This window comes from Arvicola amphibius, chromosome 17 (genome assembly GCF_903992535.2).
Source record: "Arvicola amphibius chromosome 17, mArvAmp1.2, whole genome shotgun sequence".
In the NCBI taxonomy this organism is placed as follows: Eukaryota; Metazoa; Chordata; class Mammalia; order Rodentia; family Cricetidae; genus Arvicola; species Arvicola amphibius.
In genome coordinates, this window is record NC_052063.2 from 30,589,394 (window position 1) to 30,608,065 (window position 18,672).

At 37.2% G+C, this 18,672-nt stretch overlaps 1 protein-coding gene across 1 annotated transcript; it reads right to left on the reverse strand.

The window, feature by feature from the left end:
• Positions 1-791: 791 nt before the first annotated feature.
• LOC119803633 (olfactory receptor 6C74-like) lies at positions 792-1,730 on the reverse strand. The gene has a single exon (XM_038315048.1). It carries the CDS (start codon positions 1,728-1,730, stop codon positions 792-794), a length of 939 nt encoding a protein of 312 aa, XP_038170976.1.
• Positions 1,731-18,672: the final 16,942 nt, after the last annotated feature.

An 18,672-nucleotide genomic window follows, 5' to 3' on the forward strand; every position in this document is an offset into this window, starting at 1 on the left:
CCAAAGACCCAAAGTTGCAGCATTGACACAACACAGAACAACAAGAAGAATCCTAGTGAGGACCCACCAGTGATAGTGTAATAGAAACCAGAGGCCTCAAACCAAACCAATGGCTCTTTGAAACAAACACTTGCAAGTAAAGATACATGGACAAACTGGTTTACTGCATGGATTACTGTGTCACACTGCAGCTTCCATGACAAGATTTTACAAATTTCCCTTTTCCTCCCCTTTTTTAAGCTTTGTTTTATTTTGTGGGGGTGTGTGCAGGACCAGAGGGTAGATAGGAAGGGATGGGGAAATAAATGATATCAAGATACATGATATATAAGACACATAGAATAAAATATACGAAGGAATTTGTTTCCAAAAATACATTTTAATAAACTACAGCAGAAGAAAGTATTCCTAGAGATTTATAGACTACAGTAAGTTATTTTTAAAACAGTTCTTAAATAATATTTTGTTTAAGTATATATTTCTTGGAAATCATATATATATATATATATATATATATATATATATATATATGATGTTTCCACAAGGAATTCATAGTGGAATATTTTGGTAATCAAATGATTTATATTCATAGCATTAAATTAAAAGAATGAAGTGTTTACACCAACATATCGAGAAAATATGAAACAGATATCACCCCTAAAAACATAAAAATCTTTAAAAAGTAACCTTCAGTAACTACCACAATACAAAAACCAGAGAGATATGTCAAAACAGCTGATATGGCCTATAATTTTCAGTAATCTTACTAGCACACTTAGGTGAAGTCAAAGTCACCGTTTTGAAGTAGCTGAGGTACATTTTTTAATGACGTCCTTCAGGGCTTCTTTGACTTGTTTGTTTCTTAAGGTATATATGAAAGGATTCAGTAATGGTGCAAGAGAAATTGTGAGTATGGCAATCCCCTTATTTAAAGCTACCCTCTCTTCTGCAGAAGGTTTGATATACATAAAAATGCAGCTGCCATAAGAGATGGAGACAACAATCATGTGGGAGGAACAGGTAGAGAAGGCCTTCTTCTTCTGCTGGGCAGAGGGGAACCTCAGAATTGTACTAATGATTTTCCCATAAGAGAACATTACTAGGGCCAAGGTAAGAAGGAGAATAATGATTGCAAAAATGAAATTGATCAGTTGCATGAACCTTGTATCACTGCAGGAAAGTTTCAAGATGGGAGAATAGTCACAGACAAAGTGTTCAATAATAGTATCACAGAACTCTAAATCCAGACTTACAATGACTCCAGGGCAGATCGCCAACAAAGCAATTAAACAGCAAGTGCCAAACAGCAAAGTGCAGACTCTGGTGTTCATGATGGTTGTATAATGAAGGGGTTTACAAATGGCCACATAGCGGTCATAGGACATGACAGCCAGCAAGAAAAACTGTGCTATTCCGAAGAAAAAGGCAGCAAATAATTGTGTGAAGCAAGCCTTGATGGAAATAGTTTTATCCATGGTGACTATGCTGACCAGGTATCTAGGGACGCAGGTAGATGTCAGTGAGATTTCTAAGAAGGAAAACTTCTGGAGGAAGAAATACATGGGTGTTTTGAGGTGGGGATCCAGCAAGGTCAGAAGGATAATGGTAAGATTTCCCATGATGCTCAGCAGATACATTATCAATAGGAAAAGGAAGGCTACAATTTGCAACTTTGGGTCATCTGTCAATCCTAGAAGGATGAATGTTGTCACAAATGTGTGATTTTTCATGTCTCAGTGTCTTCTAAATCCTTCCAGCCTGGAGAAAAGTAATAAATGTGAATTGATCTCATCTGAAAAGATTTAAAGGTGACACGAAGAATCCAGCAAGGCAATGAGAAGGCAGTTTCCCATCTTCTGTGTCTCCACATTTATTCAGTGGTTAGAACTACAAGCCTAGCAGCTTACCCAGTCCCACTTCCCACACACTCATTTCTGATTCTTTTTAGTTATTTTTTTTGTAGTTGGAAAAAATTCTGTATTATTTTTGTGGTATCTGCATATTTCTTGTTCCCCCTCCTCACATTTTGAAAATACAACCCCCACTCCTACTGATTCCCAAGTAATATTTTAGACTAGTTTGAGTAAAAAAACATTTTATTGAAACATCCTTCTTTGTTTCCACAAGCAAAGCATTTTTGTATATTATTATAATATATTTTGATCATGTTTCTCCTCCTTTACTTCCCCCAAATCCTCTCTATCCACCCAACTTTATGCTCTCTCTCTCTCTCTGTCTCTCTCTCTCTCTCTCTCCCTCTGTCCCTCCCTCCCTCTCCCTCCCTCCCTCCCTCCCTTTCTCCCTTCCTCTCTCTCTCTCTCAAAAAAAAACTCCATAGAAAAACAAAAAACAAAACAAACAAGATAAAAATGTAATAAATCAAAACAAAATGAAACAAAAAGCTCTCCAAAAAGCCACCAAGTTTGTTTCTTGTTTGCCAACTACTCTTGGGCACGAGGCCTGTGCTGGAGCATGGTTGATATATCCATGAGGCTCCATTAGAGAGAACTGATTTTCACTTTGTCAGTTGGTATCAGCTGCAAGTTTCTCGGTTAGGAATGGGACCACAACATGTCACCTTTCCTATCAGAGCTGGTCTACCACCTTTCCTGATCCAGTGCAGGTCTTGTTCTCGTTGCCCACAGTCTCATTGAAATCATATGTGCATCAGTCCTATAAATCTGGAAAAACCATTTCATTGGGAACATCCATCCCCTCTGACTGTTAGACTCCTTCAGTCTCCTTTTCTGCATTAGCCTTGAGGGGAGGAATTTGAGTTTTTGAGATTGGGTTTCACTATGCATCCCAGGCTAGCCAGAAACTCACTATCCAAGGTGGTAATCCCAGGTGGTCTTTTTTAAAAACAGACAAACAACACATTTTTAATTGTAACTACACACAAAAAACAAGATTAATATTATTTTATCCCTTAGAATTAGACCAAATAAAATATTATCAGAAAAAAATTCAAAAATCTAATTATAAAAGTAGGAAACATAGAAAGTGAGATAAATGTTTAGTTACTTTGGGTACTTGTCAGTGAAGTTGAACATCAGTATCATCTGGAGTTTCTAAATTCCACATGGATGTTCTCTTTGATAAATTTGGCATATGTTTGATGTGAGAATGTTTAGTATCTTAAGTGTTAGTTCAGGAGTTAAAGTTACCCTGTATAGTCCAAAGTGATCTTATACTTACAGAGGTTTCTCTGCCTCCTGAGTGCTAGAATTTAGGCATGCACCACCACATCCAGAATAAATTTATATATTTTTAAGGGGCAAAATTAATGAAAATTAAACTTGAAATAAATAATTTAAAATGGTTATTTGTTAGTGTTATCTGCTAATTTCAGAGTTCTTTGATACTTTTAAATAGACCCACTTCAGCTGGAAAAACAACTTTATGCATTTTAGATTTAAAGTTACTTCAATTAGAAAATAAGCATTTAACATTAAATTTAAAACATTTCTCCTCAATTGTTTTCCAGTCCAACTTGAGTGCCTTTGTTTAAGAAATAATTTGCATCCAGTACTTCCTCCAAAGTTAGCTATTATATTACTTAATTTTTAAAGTTTGAATGAAAGTCATTGTGAGTTCCTATGGGCAATGCTTTTCTAATAAATAAGAGCAATCAGTTTTCATATGGAGAAAGCTTAGCCATGAGTCACAGGGATGTGCTCTGAATTTCTCTAGTGCTGGATTTAGATGGAATAATCTATGTTGAAGACAGAACTATCCATAATACAACCTTTCAGATACAGAATGACAAACACTGAAAATACTTACCTTCCTTGAGTTCAACAGAGGTTTTGTTTGTAGATACACTGTTGAATTTTATTATTCTGTAAACATCCAACATGAATAATTCTTCTAAAATGAGTATTTTTCCCTAGCCCATAGTTGTTTCTTTGGCTTATCAGTTTCAATGGAGAACATGTCCAGATTAAAATTCAGCTCATTTAAAGAATAATTATATTTCTCACTCTTTAATCAGAATTCATTATGTTACATCCTTTCTTTAATCCATTGTCTTCTCTCCCCTACAAGTGAAATAATTAATGTCTTCCCAAATAGTAGTGTGCTCCTGTGTTGTTGTACCTGAGGAATTATAGCCACTGCCTCATCCCATCTTCAATAAGCATGACTTTGTCTCCATACTACTGGAAGCTGTCATGTTTTTTAATAATTAATTATGTTTTCACTCAGACCTGGCATAAAACCTTGGGGATTTTTACGGAAAGTACAGTAATTGACTATCTTCATCAACAAGTCTAAAAGCAAAATAACAAAGTTAATAGTATCTATAGGGAATCTTGTAATGCTGATGTAAAATGAAGTCTAAGACCTATAGTAAAATTTCAATTTTCTTCAAAATGTGTTAAAATTCTTAAAACTTCTGATCATGGAGGGCTCTTTAATTATCTTTTTAAAATATGTGAGAAGGGAATAGCTGTTATATCTACCTGTGACAATGTTAGCATAACCTGACAAGAAATATGTCTTCTGTAGGAGTCCACCCTATTTTATTCTTACCGTCTTCAAAAAATAAAAAATAAAAAACCAACACATCACATTGATATCTATCTACTAACAGCCTGGCTAGTAAACAAGGCCTAACTAAATTTTCAGAAAGTAACCGAATGTAAATAAGTAGATAAAATCTCACAAGAAAACAATCTGAAACTCAGTTAACATATAATCTAGACTAATGGGATAATTCACTCTGAAGTTACATGTAAGAACAAATTGCAGAAAATCAGAACAGAAAATATTTTTATTAAGAAATCTATTATTAAAATGAGTCAAAACTGATGGAAGATTAAGTTTGTTACAGATGATGCCAGACAGCGTTTCATAGATGCTGACATCACTAACTGACTGAGAAAACTACAGCATGGTAAGACTTTTTTTCTCTGAGGAAGAAATAACACTTTGGGAAATCTCTAAAATTTAATTCTACCCTGAAAATACAAAAATACTCACTTTTTATGTAGTATATGTTTTATTGGTTTTGAAGCAGTATGGAAATATGAAATGATTGAGTTGATGAGATAACAAATCTATGATGAATGATTTGACATAAAATAATTTTTAGATATTAATACTGAACTGAAGAAACCAAAAATGAAATAGTATTTGTTCTGTTCTGTGTGGAGCTAAGGGAAGTTATGATATAGAGATGATTAGGTGTGCCAGAAGAGGAGAGTAGACCATAAAGCAGAAATGACATTCAAAGCAGCATCTACAGAAGATTTTAGAATGTGCTGAAAGCTGTCAGCTCAGTGGCTGAAGAGCCCTGTGACCGTCAAGAGAAACAACATTCCCTGACCTGTTGAGTAAGGACAGGGATATACAGGAAATGAATCCTATGCCTTTAAAAAGCATAGTGGGATGGGTTTTGGGTTGTTTGCTGTTTTATGAAGACCATCTTCTTTTTTATTGAAAAAATTAATATAACATTTTTAAATGTTTTAACTAAATTTTCATCATATAATGTATTTTGATCATATTTCCCCAATATCTCCCATAATCTCCCAACCTCCAATTTTATGTTCTTTCCTTTTCTTTCTTACCAATAAGAAAAATTGCACAAAGCAAAATGAGACAAAAAGTTTAAATAACACTGAGTTTGTTTTGTTTTATATAATAACTCCTGTGCATGAGGCATGCCTGAGGTGTACTTTATTTATTTTTTTTAGCTATTTGATTTTTGTTATATTTAAATTGTTACAACCCAGAGACAAATTCAAAGTCATGAGATACACCTTTTTATGATTGAAGGCATTATCAAATTAGTCTACGTTAGGGTTTTATGCTGTGAAGAGACACCATGACCATAACAACTTGTTTTAAAAAGAAAAACATTTAATGGGATAGATTACCTAGAGTTTAGTGGTTTAGTTCATTATCATTATGGTGGCAATCAAGGCACGATGTTGGCCAACATAGTGCTGGAGCTGAGAGTCTTTATAACTCAATCCAAAAGCAACAGGAATTGAACTAAGCACTGGGTGTGACTTGAGCATATATGGGACGTCAAAGTGTCAAAGCCTGAATCAACAGTGGCACACAGAGGTGTACTTTAAATACATAGTAGGACTCCATTGGAGAAAACTAAGTCTATCTTTTAAGTGGATATGAGATGCTTCTTGGTTCCGGAAGGAACCCAATCAACTCTCCACTCTTACTTCTAGGTCCCAATCTGGCTTGAGCCTGTAGAGGGACTGTCTATGCTGCCACAACCTCTGTCAGTCCTGATGCATCTAGAAGACATTGTTTTCTCTTCCTCCTAGATCCTTGAACCATGAAGGGAGGGCATTGATGAACGAACATGTTGATGAACTTTCCACTTTTTAAAGTAGTTAAAAATATTGGATTTATTGTAGCATTTTGCAGTCAATTTCTTGTTAATATATTTTATTAATTCTTTGATTTTTATACATGATTATAATGTATTTTGATTGTGCTCAATTCCACTCCTCCTCCTCCTAATTTCTCCCCATCATATCCACCGCCCCATCAACCCTAACTTTGTTACTCCTTTTAAAAATAATTTCAGGTGTCCAATTTGTGATGCCCATATATTTATAAGTCATCCACCAAAGTGTGGTCAACCTACTAAGGGACACAATTTCAAAGAGAATTGACTATCCTTTGATTATAAGCTATCAATGGTCAATAATACCTCAACTAAAGCCAGTCTTCTGAAGCCTTGCCCCACCTCTCTGTAATGGGGATAGTCTTGAGTGTGTGCAGGTCTTGGGCAGCCACCCACAGCTGCTGTGAGTTCACGGATGCAGCAGCGCTGTCTTGTCCTAAATGCATCATTTTATGTTAGTCCTTCCTGATCCATGGCCATTACAATCTTTCTGCCCCTCTTCCATGATGGCTCCTGAACTTTGGGTAGATGGCGAGTTATATTGATGCCCTTTTTGTGGTTGAGCTCTCCAATAAAACTTATTTGCTAAACTCTGGTCAGTTTTGAGTTTCCTTATTAACAACCATGCATCACATAAAGAAATTTCTTTGATAAGATCCTCCCATTCCATGGAGCCTCATGCCAAACCACTCCTGCTCCATTCAGAAAGGGACACGAGTCCCATGGGCTTTAACAAAGCATGGTTCTTCAAGGTGAGGTAGGACTGAGCTCCTCCCCCTAATGAAGGCTGGGGAAAGTAATCCAGCATGGAGAAAGAGTTCCCCAAAAAGCCTGCTAAGTGCCAGCGACAGATCCTGATCTCTCTACTAGGAGCCTTAAAACAGACCAACTTACACAACTGTCACACATATGCAAGTGCCAAGGTTGGTACCATGCAAGATCCCTAAGTGTTGGTTCAGAGTCTATGTGCTCCCAGGAACTCAGGTCAGCTGTCTTTGTGGGTTCCCCCATCATGATCCCACTAGCTTGTATAATCCTTCTCTCTTTCTTCAGCAGGACTCCTGGAGCTTGGCCCAGTGCTTGGATGTGGATCTCTGTGTCTACTTCCATCACTTACTGGATAAAGGCTCTCTAATGACAATTATGGTAATGAAAAATCTGCTTAGAGTAGCAGGTATCCTCTCCACTATTGCTAGGAGTTTTATCTGGGGTCATCTTAGTGGATTCTTGGGAGTTTTCCTGGCACCAGGTTTCTCCCTAAAACCCAAATGCAGCCCCCCATTGAGACATCTCTTTCAAAACTCTCTCCCCCTGTACTGCCCCAACCCACCTCCCAATCCAACCCACCCAACCCACTCCCTAAAATTCCTGTCCCTCCATCCTCTCCTCCAATTAGTTTACTAGGAATATTTCTTCTATTTCCCCTTTCCAGGGAAATCCATGTATCCCTCTTTGGGCCCTCTTTGTTATCTAGCCTCTCTGGGGCTGTGGATTACAGGTCGGGTTTCTATACTTTACTCCTAATATCCACTTATGAGTGAGTACAAACCATGTTTGTCTTTCTGGGTCTGGGTTACCTCACTCAGAATAATTTTTTATATTTCCATCTATTTGCCTGCAAATTTCATGAGGTCATTGTTTTTGTAGTTGATTAATATTTCATGTGCAAATGTACCACATTTTTCTTATTCATTCTTCAATTGAAGGGCATCTAGGTTGTTTCCCAGGTTCTGGCTATTACAAATAATGCTTCTGTGAACATAATTGAGCAAGTGTTCTTGTGGTATGATTGAGCATACTTTCAGAATATGCCCAGATTGATAGAGCTAGGTCTTGGGGTAGACTGATTCCTATTTTTCTGAGAAATCACCATATTGATTTTCAAAGTAGCTGTACCAGTTTGCATTCCCACTAGCAGTGGAGGAGTGTTCCTCTTACTCCACATCCTCTCCAACATAAGCTGTCATCAGTGTTTCTGATCTTAATTATTCTGAGAGGTATAAGATGATGGGATCTCAGGGTCATTTTGATTTGCATTTCTCTGATGATTAAGGATGTTGAAAAGTTCTTTAAAAGTATTTTTACCATTTGAAATTTTTCTGCTGAGAATACTTCTTTTAGATCTGTATCTCATTTTTAATTTGTTATTTTTTAATTTGGATTATTTGGTAATTTGATTTCTAGTTCCTTGGGTTTTTATTATATTTTGGAGATCGGCCCTCTGTCACATGTGGGGTTCATGAAGATCTTTTCCCATTCTTTAGGCTGCCATTTTTCCTTATTAACAATGTCCTTGGCCTTACAGAAGCTTTTCAATTTCAGGAGGTTTCATTTATTAATTGTCAGTCTCAATGTCTGTGCTATTGGTGTTATGTTCAGGAAGTAGTCTCCTGTGTCAATGCATTCAAGACTAGTTCCCACTTTCTTTTTTTATCAGGTTCAGTGTAACTGAATTTATGTTGAGGCCTTTGAATCATTTGGATTTGAGTTTTGTGCAGGGCAATGTATATGAATCTATTTGCATTCTTTAGCATGCCACCATCCTTATGCCAGCATCATTTGTTGAAGATGGTTTCTTTCTCTTTCTTGATAAAATACCACAATGAAAAACATGATAAAATACCATAATGAAAAACAGAAAAATAAGCTCATCATTCCAGAGGGAAAGAGTTCACTGTTACAAGGAAGAAAGGGAATGATGGCTGGAGAATGAAATTGCCTTATTTCATTTAAAACATAAATAGAAATCAAAAGAAAGCATAAACCTTCAAACCTTGCATTCAGCAAGGTACTTTTCCAATGAGTTTGCTTCTCTTATAGGCTCCATAATCCACTCCTCACAAACAGCTTAAACACAATATGTAAACACAAGTATTTAAATGCAGAAGCCTATAGAGGACATTTCTCCCTCAAACAGCACAAATTCAGAGTTCTTGATCAGGTTTATACATAGACAAATATTTTTTGATGCATCAATTTATTTTATATTGGGACTTAACTTTGTTTTTCATATTATATCCTTATAAAATGGTGGATTGCTAACAGAGCCAAGAATGAAGCACTTTTAGAAATAATACAGTCTTTACAGACTAATAACGAAAAGATAGAAGACAAGATTTGTATTATCAAGATTCAAAAGTTAGTTGAAAAAATTGATATCCTTGAAAAGGATAATATTAATTTGACAGACAAAATTCAGTTCATGTCAAAGGGTACTGAAAAATTATCTGAAAGAACTCATACTATTGAAATTGACAGTCAAAATCTGCTAAAATGTTATGATAAGTTAGTAGATAGAATATTTGTCCAGGAAAGCATTCTACAGACCATCCAAATAATATCCAAGGATTAGAAGTTATCATTAATGGAAAAATTTCATACCTTGAATCTATATGTGCAGAAGGAGGACCAGAGGCTATGTGAGTAGATGAAATCATTAGAAATATTCACAGGTCAAGAGACTCAGGCTTTACAAAAGACAGTAGTAAAAAGATTGGAAATGATTGAGGAATTAATAGAATTGATAAGCAGGGGGTGGAGGTACAAGGACAGAATTTAGCCTTGCCAGTATGTGTCAGAGTCAGAGATGACTTACCAAGGGTTCTAGCTACCTACCCTGTAATCTCCTCTGACAAATTATCTGGTACTAAATACGTAAAAGGATTCAGAGAATGTAAAAGTCAAACTATAGCTATGAACAATCTAATGGAAATTAAGTAAGCAGTAGTATCTTATGACTTTCTTTCACCATTTATTTGGGATATGGTGACAATGTGGGTTTTAAGCAATAAGACTATTATGCCACATGAGTGGCTTCAATTAGTTTCAGCAGGCCTGGAAGACAGGCCACAACTACTGTGGTAATGATACTAGTGAGGGGACACAAAAATTTTGGAACAACAAGGAAGAGCAAAAGGATTTGAGGCTTCCCAAATTCAAATTCTTGGTGAGGGCACTCATGCTGTTCAACAGGATCAAGCTCTTTATGATAAACACACCTTGTCCCTATACCATACAACATCCTTAAGTGATTGGGACAGGATTCAAGAACTAAGATCCAGCGAATCATTAGGTCTTATTTTGAAAATCTGTACTCTACAAATTTGGAAAATATAAAAGAAATGGACAATTTTTAGATAGATACCATATACCCAAATTAAATCAAGACCAGGAGAGCAATTAAATGGACCTATAAGCCACAAGGAGATAGAAGCTACCATCAAAGCCCTCCCAAACAAGTAAAGCCCAAGGCCGGATGCTTTTAGTACAGAATTCTACCAGAACTTCCAAGAAGAGCTAATACCTATACTCCTCAAAATGTTTCACATATTAGAAACATAAGGCTCACTGCCAAACTCTTTTCATGAATCTACAGTCACCCTGATACCAAAACCGCACAAAGACTCAACCAAGAGAGAGAATTACAGACCAATCTCACTCATGAACATCGATGGAAAAATGCTCAATAAAATTCCAGCAAACCAAATCCAAGAACACATCAAAAAAATCATCCACCATAAGCAAGTAGGCTTCATCCCAGAGATGCAGGGTTGGTTCAACATATGAAAATTTATCAATGTAATTCATCATATAAATAAATTGAAAGGAAAAACCATATTATCATTTTATTAGATGCGGAAAAAGCATTTGACAAATGTTCATGATCCTAGAGAGACTAAGTAATAAGGTGAACCTAAAGAAAAACATATATAGACCCACCTGGAAATTGAAATCAGACAAAAATTTGAGAGCAGAGAGGTGGAGAGATAGAGATAAGGGGAGAAGGAGGTGTTGAGGAGAACTTGAAGGAATGGGATAGTATGGATGGAGGAAATACAGATATGAGAGCAAGGTTGCTTGGGCGAATGGTAGCTCACCAACTCCAACTGGACTGGGAGTGAATGAGCATGGGAACAACTAAAACCCTTTAAAGAGGGTTGACTGTTGGGGCAGAATGAAGGGCCACTGATATTGACACTGGGATTTGTCTCTACTGCATGTACTGTCTTCTCGGGATCCTATTCCCTATGAATGTAAACCTTGCTCAACCTAGATGTAGTAGGGTGGGCCTGGAACTTTATACAAGGTGGGCTGCATGGCCCTCTCTTAGGATTGGAGGGGGTAGGTGGGGGCGTCTGTGGAGGGAGAGAGAGGGGAGTGGGAGGAGAGGAGGGAGTGGGGATTTGGAAAAAAAGTTAAAATAAAAAAAACAAAAAGTAATGCCAGCTTCCTGGTTCATCCTACAAGCATGAACTCTGGCTCTTTCAGGAGGTCAAGCACTTGAATAGTGTTTGTGACAAGTGTGTTACAAACTGCTTAATGACTCAACATAGACATGTTGCACGTCTGGAACTGAGGTGGTGTGCACGAATTGCATAAGTGGTAAACATGCCTCTGCCTATGGACCTCCACATGTTGGACTGGCTGGAGCCAAAAGGCAAAGCAGCCTTAGTCTTAGCCATGAACCTTAGCATTTTAAGACACTGTTTTGGTCAGATAAGAATTACAGATAAATGCAATAAAGACAAATTTAGGTGAAAAAGACTTCTAATTGGGTCATGGTGTTGGATAAATGTACATAGGCTTGAGAAAGAGAGGAAAAATAGTATAAACAGTTATAAAAAAGTAAAGTCTTTAAGGAGAGAGTACAGACAGTCATCAATTAAAGGAGTAAAGAAAAATAAGCTGCTTAAAGATGAAAAATACACAGAGAGTCTGGATTATGTATATTATTGTGTTATCTTTGAAATTTTTGACTGTGAATGTGCTAAGTACAGAGAGACATTTCATTGTATGTGCTGCCTAACTAAACCAACATATATATTGTAAAGGTATCTTGACTTCAAAATTTGGGTCTAAGAATATATTGCTTTGGAAAAGAGGTTCTGATTTTGTTTCCACAGATGATGAGAACCTAAGGATTCCTTCCAGACTAATGTGACTCGATGGACTAAGACCCCTTGCAAGGTCTCTGTGGACCCAAAAATTACTTTGCCTAACAAAAAAAGAAGCAATTTGGAGATAACTGCAGCTAATTCCAAAATACTGTATATAATTATTTGTTTACACTTAAAGATGCTATAGAAATGAATACTTTACTTTGGTATGGATCTCAGTTTATTGATACAATTTTAAGGTTAATTTTGTTATATGTGTATTTCTGTTCTTGATAAGGTATTAGGGTTTTTCAGCTCATTTTAAAATGTAATGTATAACTAAAAATGCAGGTTAATACATAGTCATCTATAAGGGTCAAGCTTATAGTCATGCTAGTTAGGTTTTTTAGATGTATAGAGATATATTTCAGATATATCAGATATATAGATATATCAGATATATAGAGATATATTTCAAACATTTAAAATACTAACAGAATATGACATTTAAATTGTTTTAACAACTTCAGACTTTTCATGACAATGAGATACATATGCTACTGGCAGCACTAATGTACTTCAAGAGGATGATCAGCATCAAAGAGTATCCTTATGAAGTTTGCTAGCCATTTAGGCAAGAAATTGCTCTAGCTTGGACTGCATGATATTATGCTACATTAACTGGACATGCACGAAACACAGAAAATTGACTGCTAAACTTACCTAAAGAAGGTGAGGCAGTCCTACATGATTACTGCTTCATTAAAGAGTCTGCCAGACATTTTACAATATCAGGAAGAAAGTGACTGACAAACTTATAATATATGTGAAACTGTCTTTGAAATTTCCTGCTTCATTGAAAAGTCTTCTGGATACTATGGGCCTGTAGGCTGAAGATGGGTAGCCCAATATTATAGAAGAACTTTGTGTGACTGTCCAGGTAACAGAATGTCTCTGTCATTTCTAGAGTTTTGGAAGTTGCTTACAATGCAGTTCCTGTTAATTTTTATTATATTGTAATATTATATCCTTCTGGAGTCTTTGATGGAGTCAAAGAATAGATAGTTGATGTGGGATTCTGTTCTGTATGTAGTGAATATTATTGGTGAATAAAGAATCTCACTTGGCCTGTTTATAAGGCAGAACATACATAGGTGAGGAAAATTAAACTGAATGCTGGAAGAAAGGAGGAAGAATCAGGAGAAGCCACATAGCCCCACCAGGACAGATGTCAGAACTTTAGCTGGTAAGCCACAACCATGTGGCTATACACAGATTAATGGAAATGGATTAAATTAAGATAGCAGTGTTAGCCAATAAAAAATTGAGCTAATGGGCCAAGGAGTGTTTTAAATAATATAGTTTCTGTGTGATTATTTCTGGTCTGAGCTGCCGGGAAGCCAGGAAGCAAAAAAGCAGCCTCATTACAACAAATTGGTATGCCAAAATAGTAGACTAAATCCACATAAAGCCTGAGAGGACTTGGAAAGGAATTTTAGATACTGAAAAACAAAGTTTAGTCACATTTTTTTTAGTTGGTGGCATGTATCATCTTCCTTATGAGAAGTTTTCCTGGTTCAGTGGTATCAGAAGAAATGCCATGCAGTTTTAAAATGCTTTTTGCTAAGATTACCATTTTCACTATGCTAATCTTACCTATTCGTGAACATGGAAGATTATTGGGGTCCATGAGTACCAGCCTCAGTCTCCCCTCAAGTACACAGAAATCAGTCTATGGCAGGCGAGGATACGAGAGTAAAAAATTAATTCAAATATGTTACCTCTGCTTGTTCTTTATTTGTCGTGTGAGGGGGAAAATGTAAAGTGAAGGGGCACAGAGAAGAAGAAGGAAGAGGAGCAGGAGGAAGAGAAGAAGGGGAAGAATAAGGAGAAGAAAGAAGGAGAGTAAGTGAAATAGGTAGAAGATGTAGTGAGAAGAAAGAAAAGGACTAAAGAGAAGAATAAGGGGTGATCTCCATGAGGTTTCTAGTTTTTACAGAAATAGTTGAAAAATTCCATAGGCAGGAACAATGAAAATATGCATATCAAAATCACAAAGGGGACAGGTAGAACCTGACAATGCTGTACTTTAAAAGAGGTGACATGACTCAGGAAAAGGAGGCATTCAAGGGGAAGTACTTGACATTCCAAACCGTTAGATAAAGTTACTAAACATCCCTGAATCATGGATTCACCCATTCTCCTCATTTAATCTCTTTTGTGATAATCAGCTTTGGGGATACCCAGATTTGGTTGTCAGCAAAGGTGGGGTATGTTGCCTTCCTGCTCAGTGCCCATCTTCTATAGAAATTTCTATGTAGTCTATTATCAGGCAATTTTGTCGGACTGACTCTATGTAAATTTGGCTATTAGAGCAAAGAGTGAATGATATAGCTCTAAAGTCTCCTGGTATGGGGAAATGGAGCAAGGTCATTCTGTTGCCCATGGAGCAGTTACTTTGCTGAGGTGTTTTTTGAATAAATCCCATTTTGAAGGAAAGAATCCTGACTTCACAATGTTTTTCAGATATGACAGTAACTTTCCCAAAAGACAAGTGTTCCCACAGCTCTGCAAAATAGGTGCCCCATAAGTTTTACACTTGTGAGTCTGCCTTTATGAAACCATCAACTATATATTTACTGTATAGGATTGTGGGTTCCAACAAGAGATTTTTCCATTTTCTGATATATTCTCCAATTTCTTTCTTCATAGACTTGAAGTTCTTGTCATACAGGTCTTCCACTTGTTTGGTTAGTTACCCCAAGATACATTATGTTATTTGTTGTTATTGTAAAGGGTGTTGTTTCTCTGATTCTTTTCTTAGCCCACTTATCATTTGTATATAGGAGGGCTAAAGATTTTTTTTAGTTAATCTTGTATCTTGACACATTTCTGAAAATGATCCCTGGTAAGTGTACAAGTTCCCTGGTAAAATCTTTGGGGTTACTTACATATACAATCATATCATCTGCAAATAGCAAAAGTTTGACGTTTTCCAATTTGTATCCTCTTGATCTCCTTTTGTTGTCTTATTGCTCTAGCTAGAACTGTAAGTACTATATTGAATGGCTATGGAGAGAGTGAACAACCTTATCTTGTTCCGGTTTCTAGTGGAATCACTTTGAGTTTCTCTCAATTTTTTTTTGACGTTGGCTGTTGGTTTGCTGTATATTGCTTTTATTATGTTTAGGTATATTCCTTGTATCCATGATCTCTCCAAAACCTTTATCATGAGGGGATGTTGGATTTTTGTCAAAGCTTTTTCAGACTCTGTTGAGATGATCATGTGGTTTTTTTTTTTCTTTTAGTTTGTTTATATGGTGGATTGCATTGACAGATTTCCATATGTTGAACCATCCCTGTGTCTCAGGAATGAAGCCTACTTGATCTTGGCAGTTGAATTTTTTTATGTGAACTTGGATTTGTTTTGCTGAGAGGGTTAGGAGAGCCAGACGAAGGCCATGCAAGGCCCTGCTAGTAGCCTTCCCAGAGACCAGGCATTAGTTTTGGTTCACTGGAACTGGGTGAAGCTGAGCAGGCAGTTCTTGTCAAAACCACAACTCAGGTGCAAGCAATCAGCAGGCACCCCACAGCCTTCTGCTAGCTCAGCAGACAACCATATCCTCCTGCTAGCTAAAGATAACTTTCCCTACCCTGCTGCTAGAAATTCCCTAACCGCTAGAGACATCTATCAATCAGCACCCAGACTAAACTCTCCTCCCTGGAGTTTCCCTAACCTGGCTTAAAAAAATGAAGCATTGAGCCTCTCTGGCCATTGCCATTTGCCAAATTGCCAAATGGTTAGAACCCATCGTGTTGGTCATATTAATAATGCCCTTGCTCATTGCATACATGACTGGTGGTCTTTCATGTGACTTCTTGTGGACCCTAACATTTGCCAATGTTTTATTGAGTATTTTTGCAATAATGCTCATGAGGGAAATAGGTCTGTAATTCTCCTTCTTTTTTTTTTTTTTGCATCTTTGTGTGATTTGGGTATCAGTGTAACTGTCACCTCATAAAATAAATTTATCAATGTTCTTCTGTTTCTATTGTGTGGAACAATTTGAGAAGTATTGGTATTAACTTTTCTATGAAATTCTGGTAGAATTCTGCACTGAAACCATCTGACTCTGAGCTTTTTTTTATTAGGAGATTTTATTTTATTTTATTTTTTATTAAAAATTTCCACCTCCTCCCCACCTCCCATTTACCCCCCTCCCCCCTCCATTCCCCCTCCCTCTCCTGTCCAAAGAACAGTAAGGGTTCCCTGCCCTGTGGGAAGTCCAAGTTCCTCCCCCCCTCCACCCAGGTCCAGTAAGGTGAGCATCCAAACAGGCTAGGCCCCCCCAAAGCCAGTATGAGTAGTAGGATCCAAATCCAGTGTCATTGTCCTTGGCTTCTCAGCAGCCCTCATTCTCCACCATGTTCAGGGAGTCCGGTTTTATCCCATGCTTTTTCAGTCCCAGTCCAGCTGGCCTTGGTAAGCTCCAAATAGACCAGCCCCACCATCTCAGTGGATGGGAGCACCCCTCGCAGTCCAGACTTCCTTGTTCATGTTCTCCCTCCTTCTGCTCCTCATTTGGACCTTGGGAGCTCAGTCTGGTGCTCCAATGTGTGGCTCTGTCTCTATCTTCATCCATCGCCAGATGAAGGTTCCCTCACAGTCCTGACTTTCTTTCTCATGTTTTCCCTCCTTCTGCTCCTTGTCAGGACCTTGGAAGCTCAGTCCGGTGCTCCAATGTGGGGCTCTGTCTCTATCTCCATCCATCGCCAGGTGAAGGTTCTATGGTGATATGCAAGATATATTCATCAGTATGGCTATAGTATCTGTCCTGTTCCGGCTCCCTCTCCTCAGCTGCCCATGGAACTAGCTGGGAGCATCTCCCTGGATACCTGGGAGTCCCTCTAGAGTGAAGTCTCTTAACAACCCTAAAATGGCTTCCTGACCCCCCTGATTAGAAGATTTTAAAGACCGTTTCTACTGCCTTAGGGGTTATCGGTATATTTGAAGTGTTTATCTGGTCTTGATTTAATTTTCATATATGGTAGCTATCCAGAAAAAAATGTCCATTTCTATTAGATTTTCCAGTTTTGTGGCATACAGGTTTTTGAAGTATGACCTAATGATTCTTTGGATTTCCTCAGTGTCTGCTGTTACATCTCCCTTTTCATTTCTGGTTTCATTAATTCAGATATTCTTGGTGCCTTTGGTTAGTTTGGATAAAGGTTTGATTGTCTCAGAGAGCCAACTCTTTGTTTCATTGATTTTTTTTTTTTGCTCTCTTGTTTCTGTTTTATTCATTTCTGTCCTCGGTATGTTTATTTCCTGTCATCTACTCACCCTGGGTGAGTTTGCTTCTTTTTGTTCTAGAGCTTTCAGGTGTGTTGTTAAATTGCTAATGTGAGATATTTTTCATATTCTTTATGTGGGCCTTAATGCTATGAACTTTCCTCCTAGCACTGCTTTTATAGTGTCCCATAAGTTTGGGTATGTTGGACATTTATATTCATTGACTTAGGATGTCTTCAATTCTTTCTTTATTTCCTTGACTCAGTGGTAATTTAGTTGAATGTTGTTTAGTTTCCATGAGTTTGTATTCTTTCTTAGTTTGTGTTGTTGTTGAATTCTAACTTTAACCCATGATAATCCCATAAAATACAGGGTATATTCCAATTTTTTTTGTATCTGTTGAGATTTGCTTTGTGATTGAGTTTGTGGCCATTTCCCCTTTTCTGTTTAAACAAAAAGAAAGGCTTTCACATAGGCAAATGGTATCAGGCAAGAATTACAGTTACGATATTTAGATCTATGTTATCTTTTATCATAACAATGGAAAACTATAACTGTAACTATCAATCTATTCCTCAACTCCATCAAAGACTCCAGAAAGATATAATATTACCTAAGTAAACAAGAAGTAAGCAACTTCCCAAACTCTAGAAATGACAGAGATTATCTCGCTGCCTATACAGTCACTCAAAGCTTTTCTGTACTGTTGGGGCATCCATCTTTTGCCTTCAGGCACATAGTATCCATCAGACATTTCCATGAAACAGGAAATTTTAGACAGTTCATTCATTTTCTTTTGTGTCCCACAGAATGTCTCGCAGACTCTTTCATGAATCAGGAACCCTGAAGGACCATCTCACCTTTAAGCAAGTTCAGCAGTCCTCTCTGCGGATTCTTCATGTCCAGTTTATGCAATTGTCCAGGCAAGAGCAGTTTCTTGCCCAAATGTCTAACCAACTCCATAAGGTGCTTCTTTGATGCCCATCTCTCTCTTGAAGTAGATTGGTGTTGCCAGGAACAGACGTGTCTCTTTGTCATAAAAAGCCCTAAGTTATTAAAACATTTAAATGCCAATTCTGTAATCTTTGAAAAAGATGAAGAATGCCTATCTAACTGAAATTTAT

What these genes read in the sequence shown, in the direction of transcription:
- LOC119803633 (XM_038315048.1), bottom strand. Translation starts at nt 1,730, where the DNA reads ATGAAAAATCACACATTTGTGACAACATTCATCCTTCTAGGATTGACA.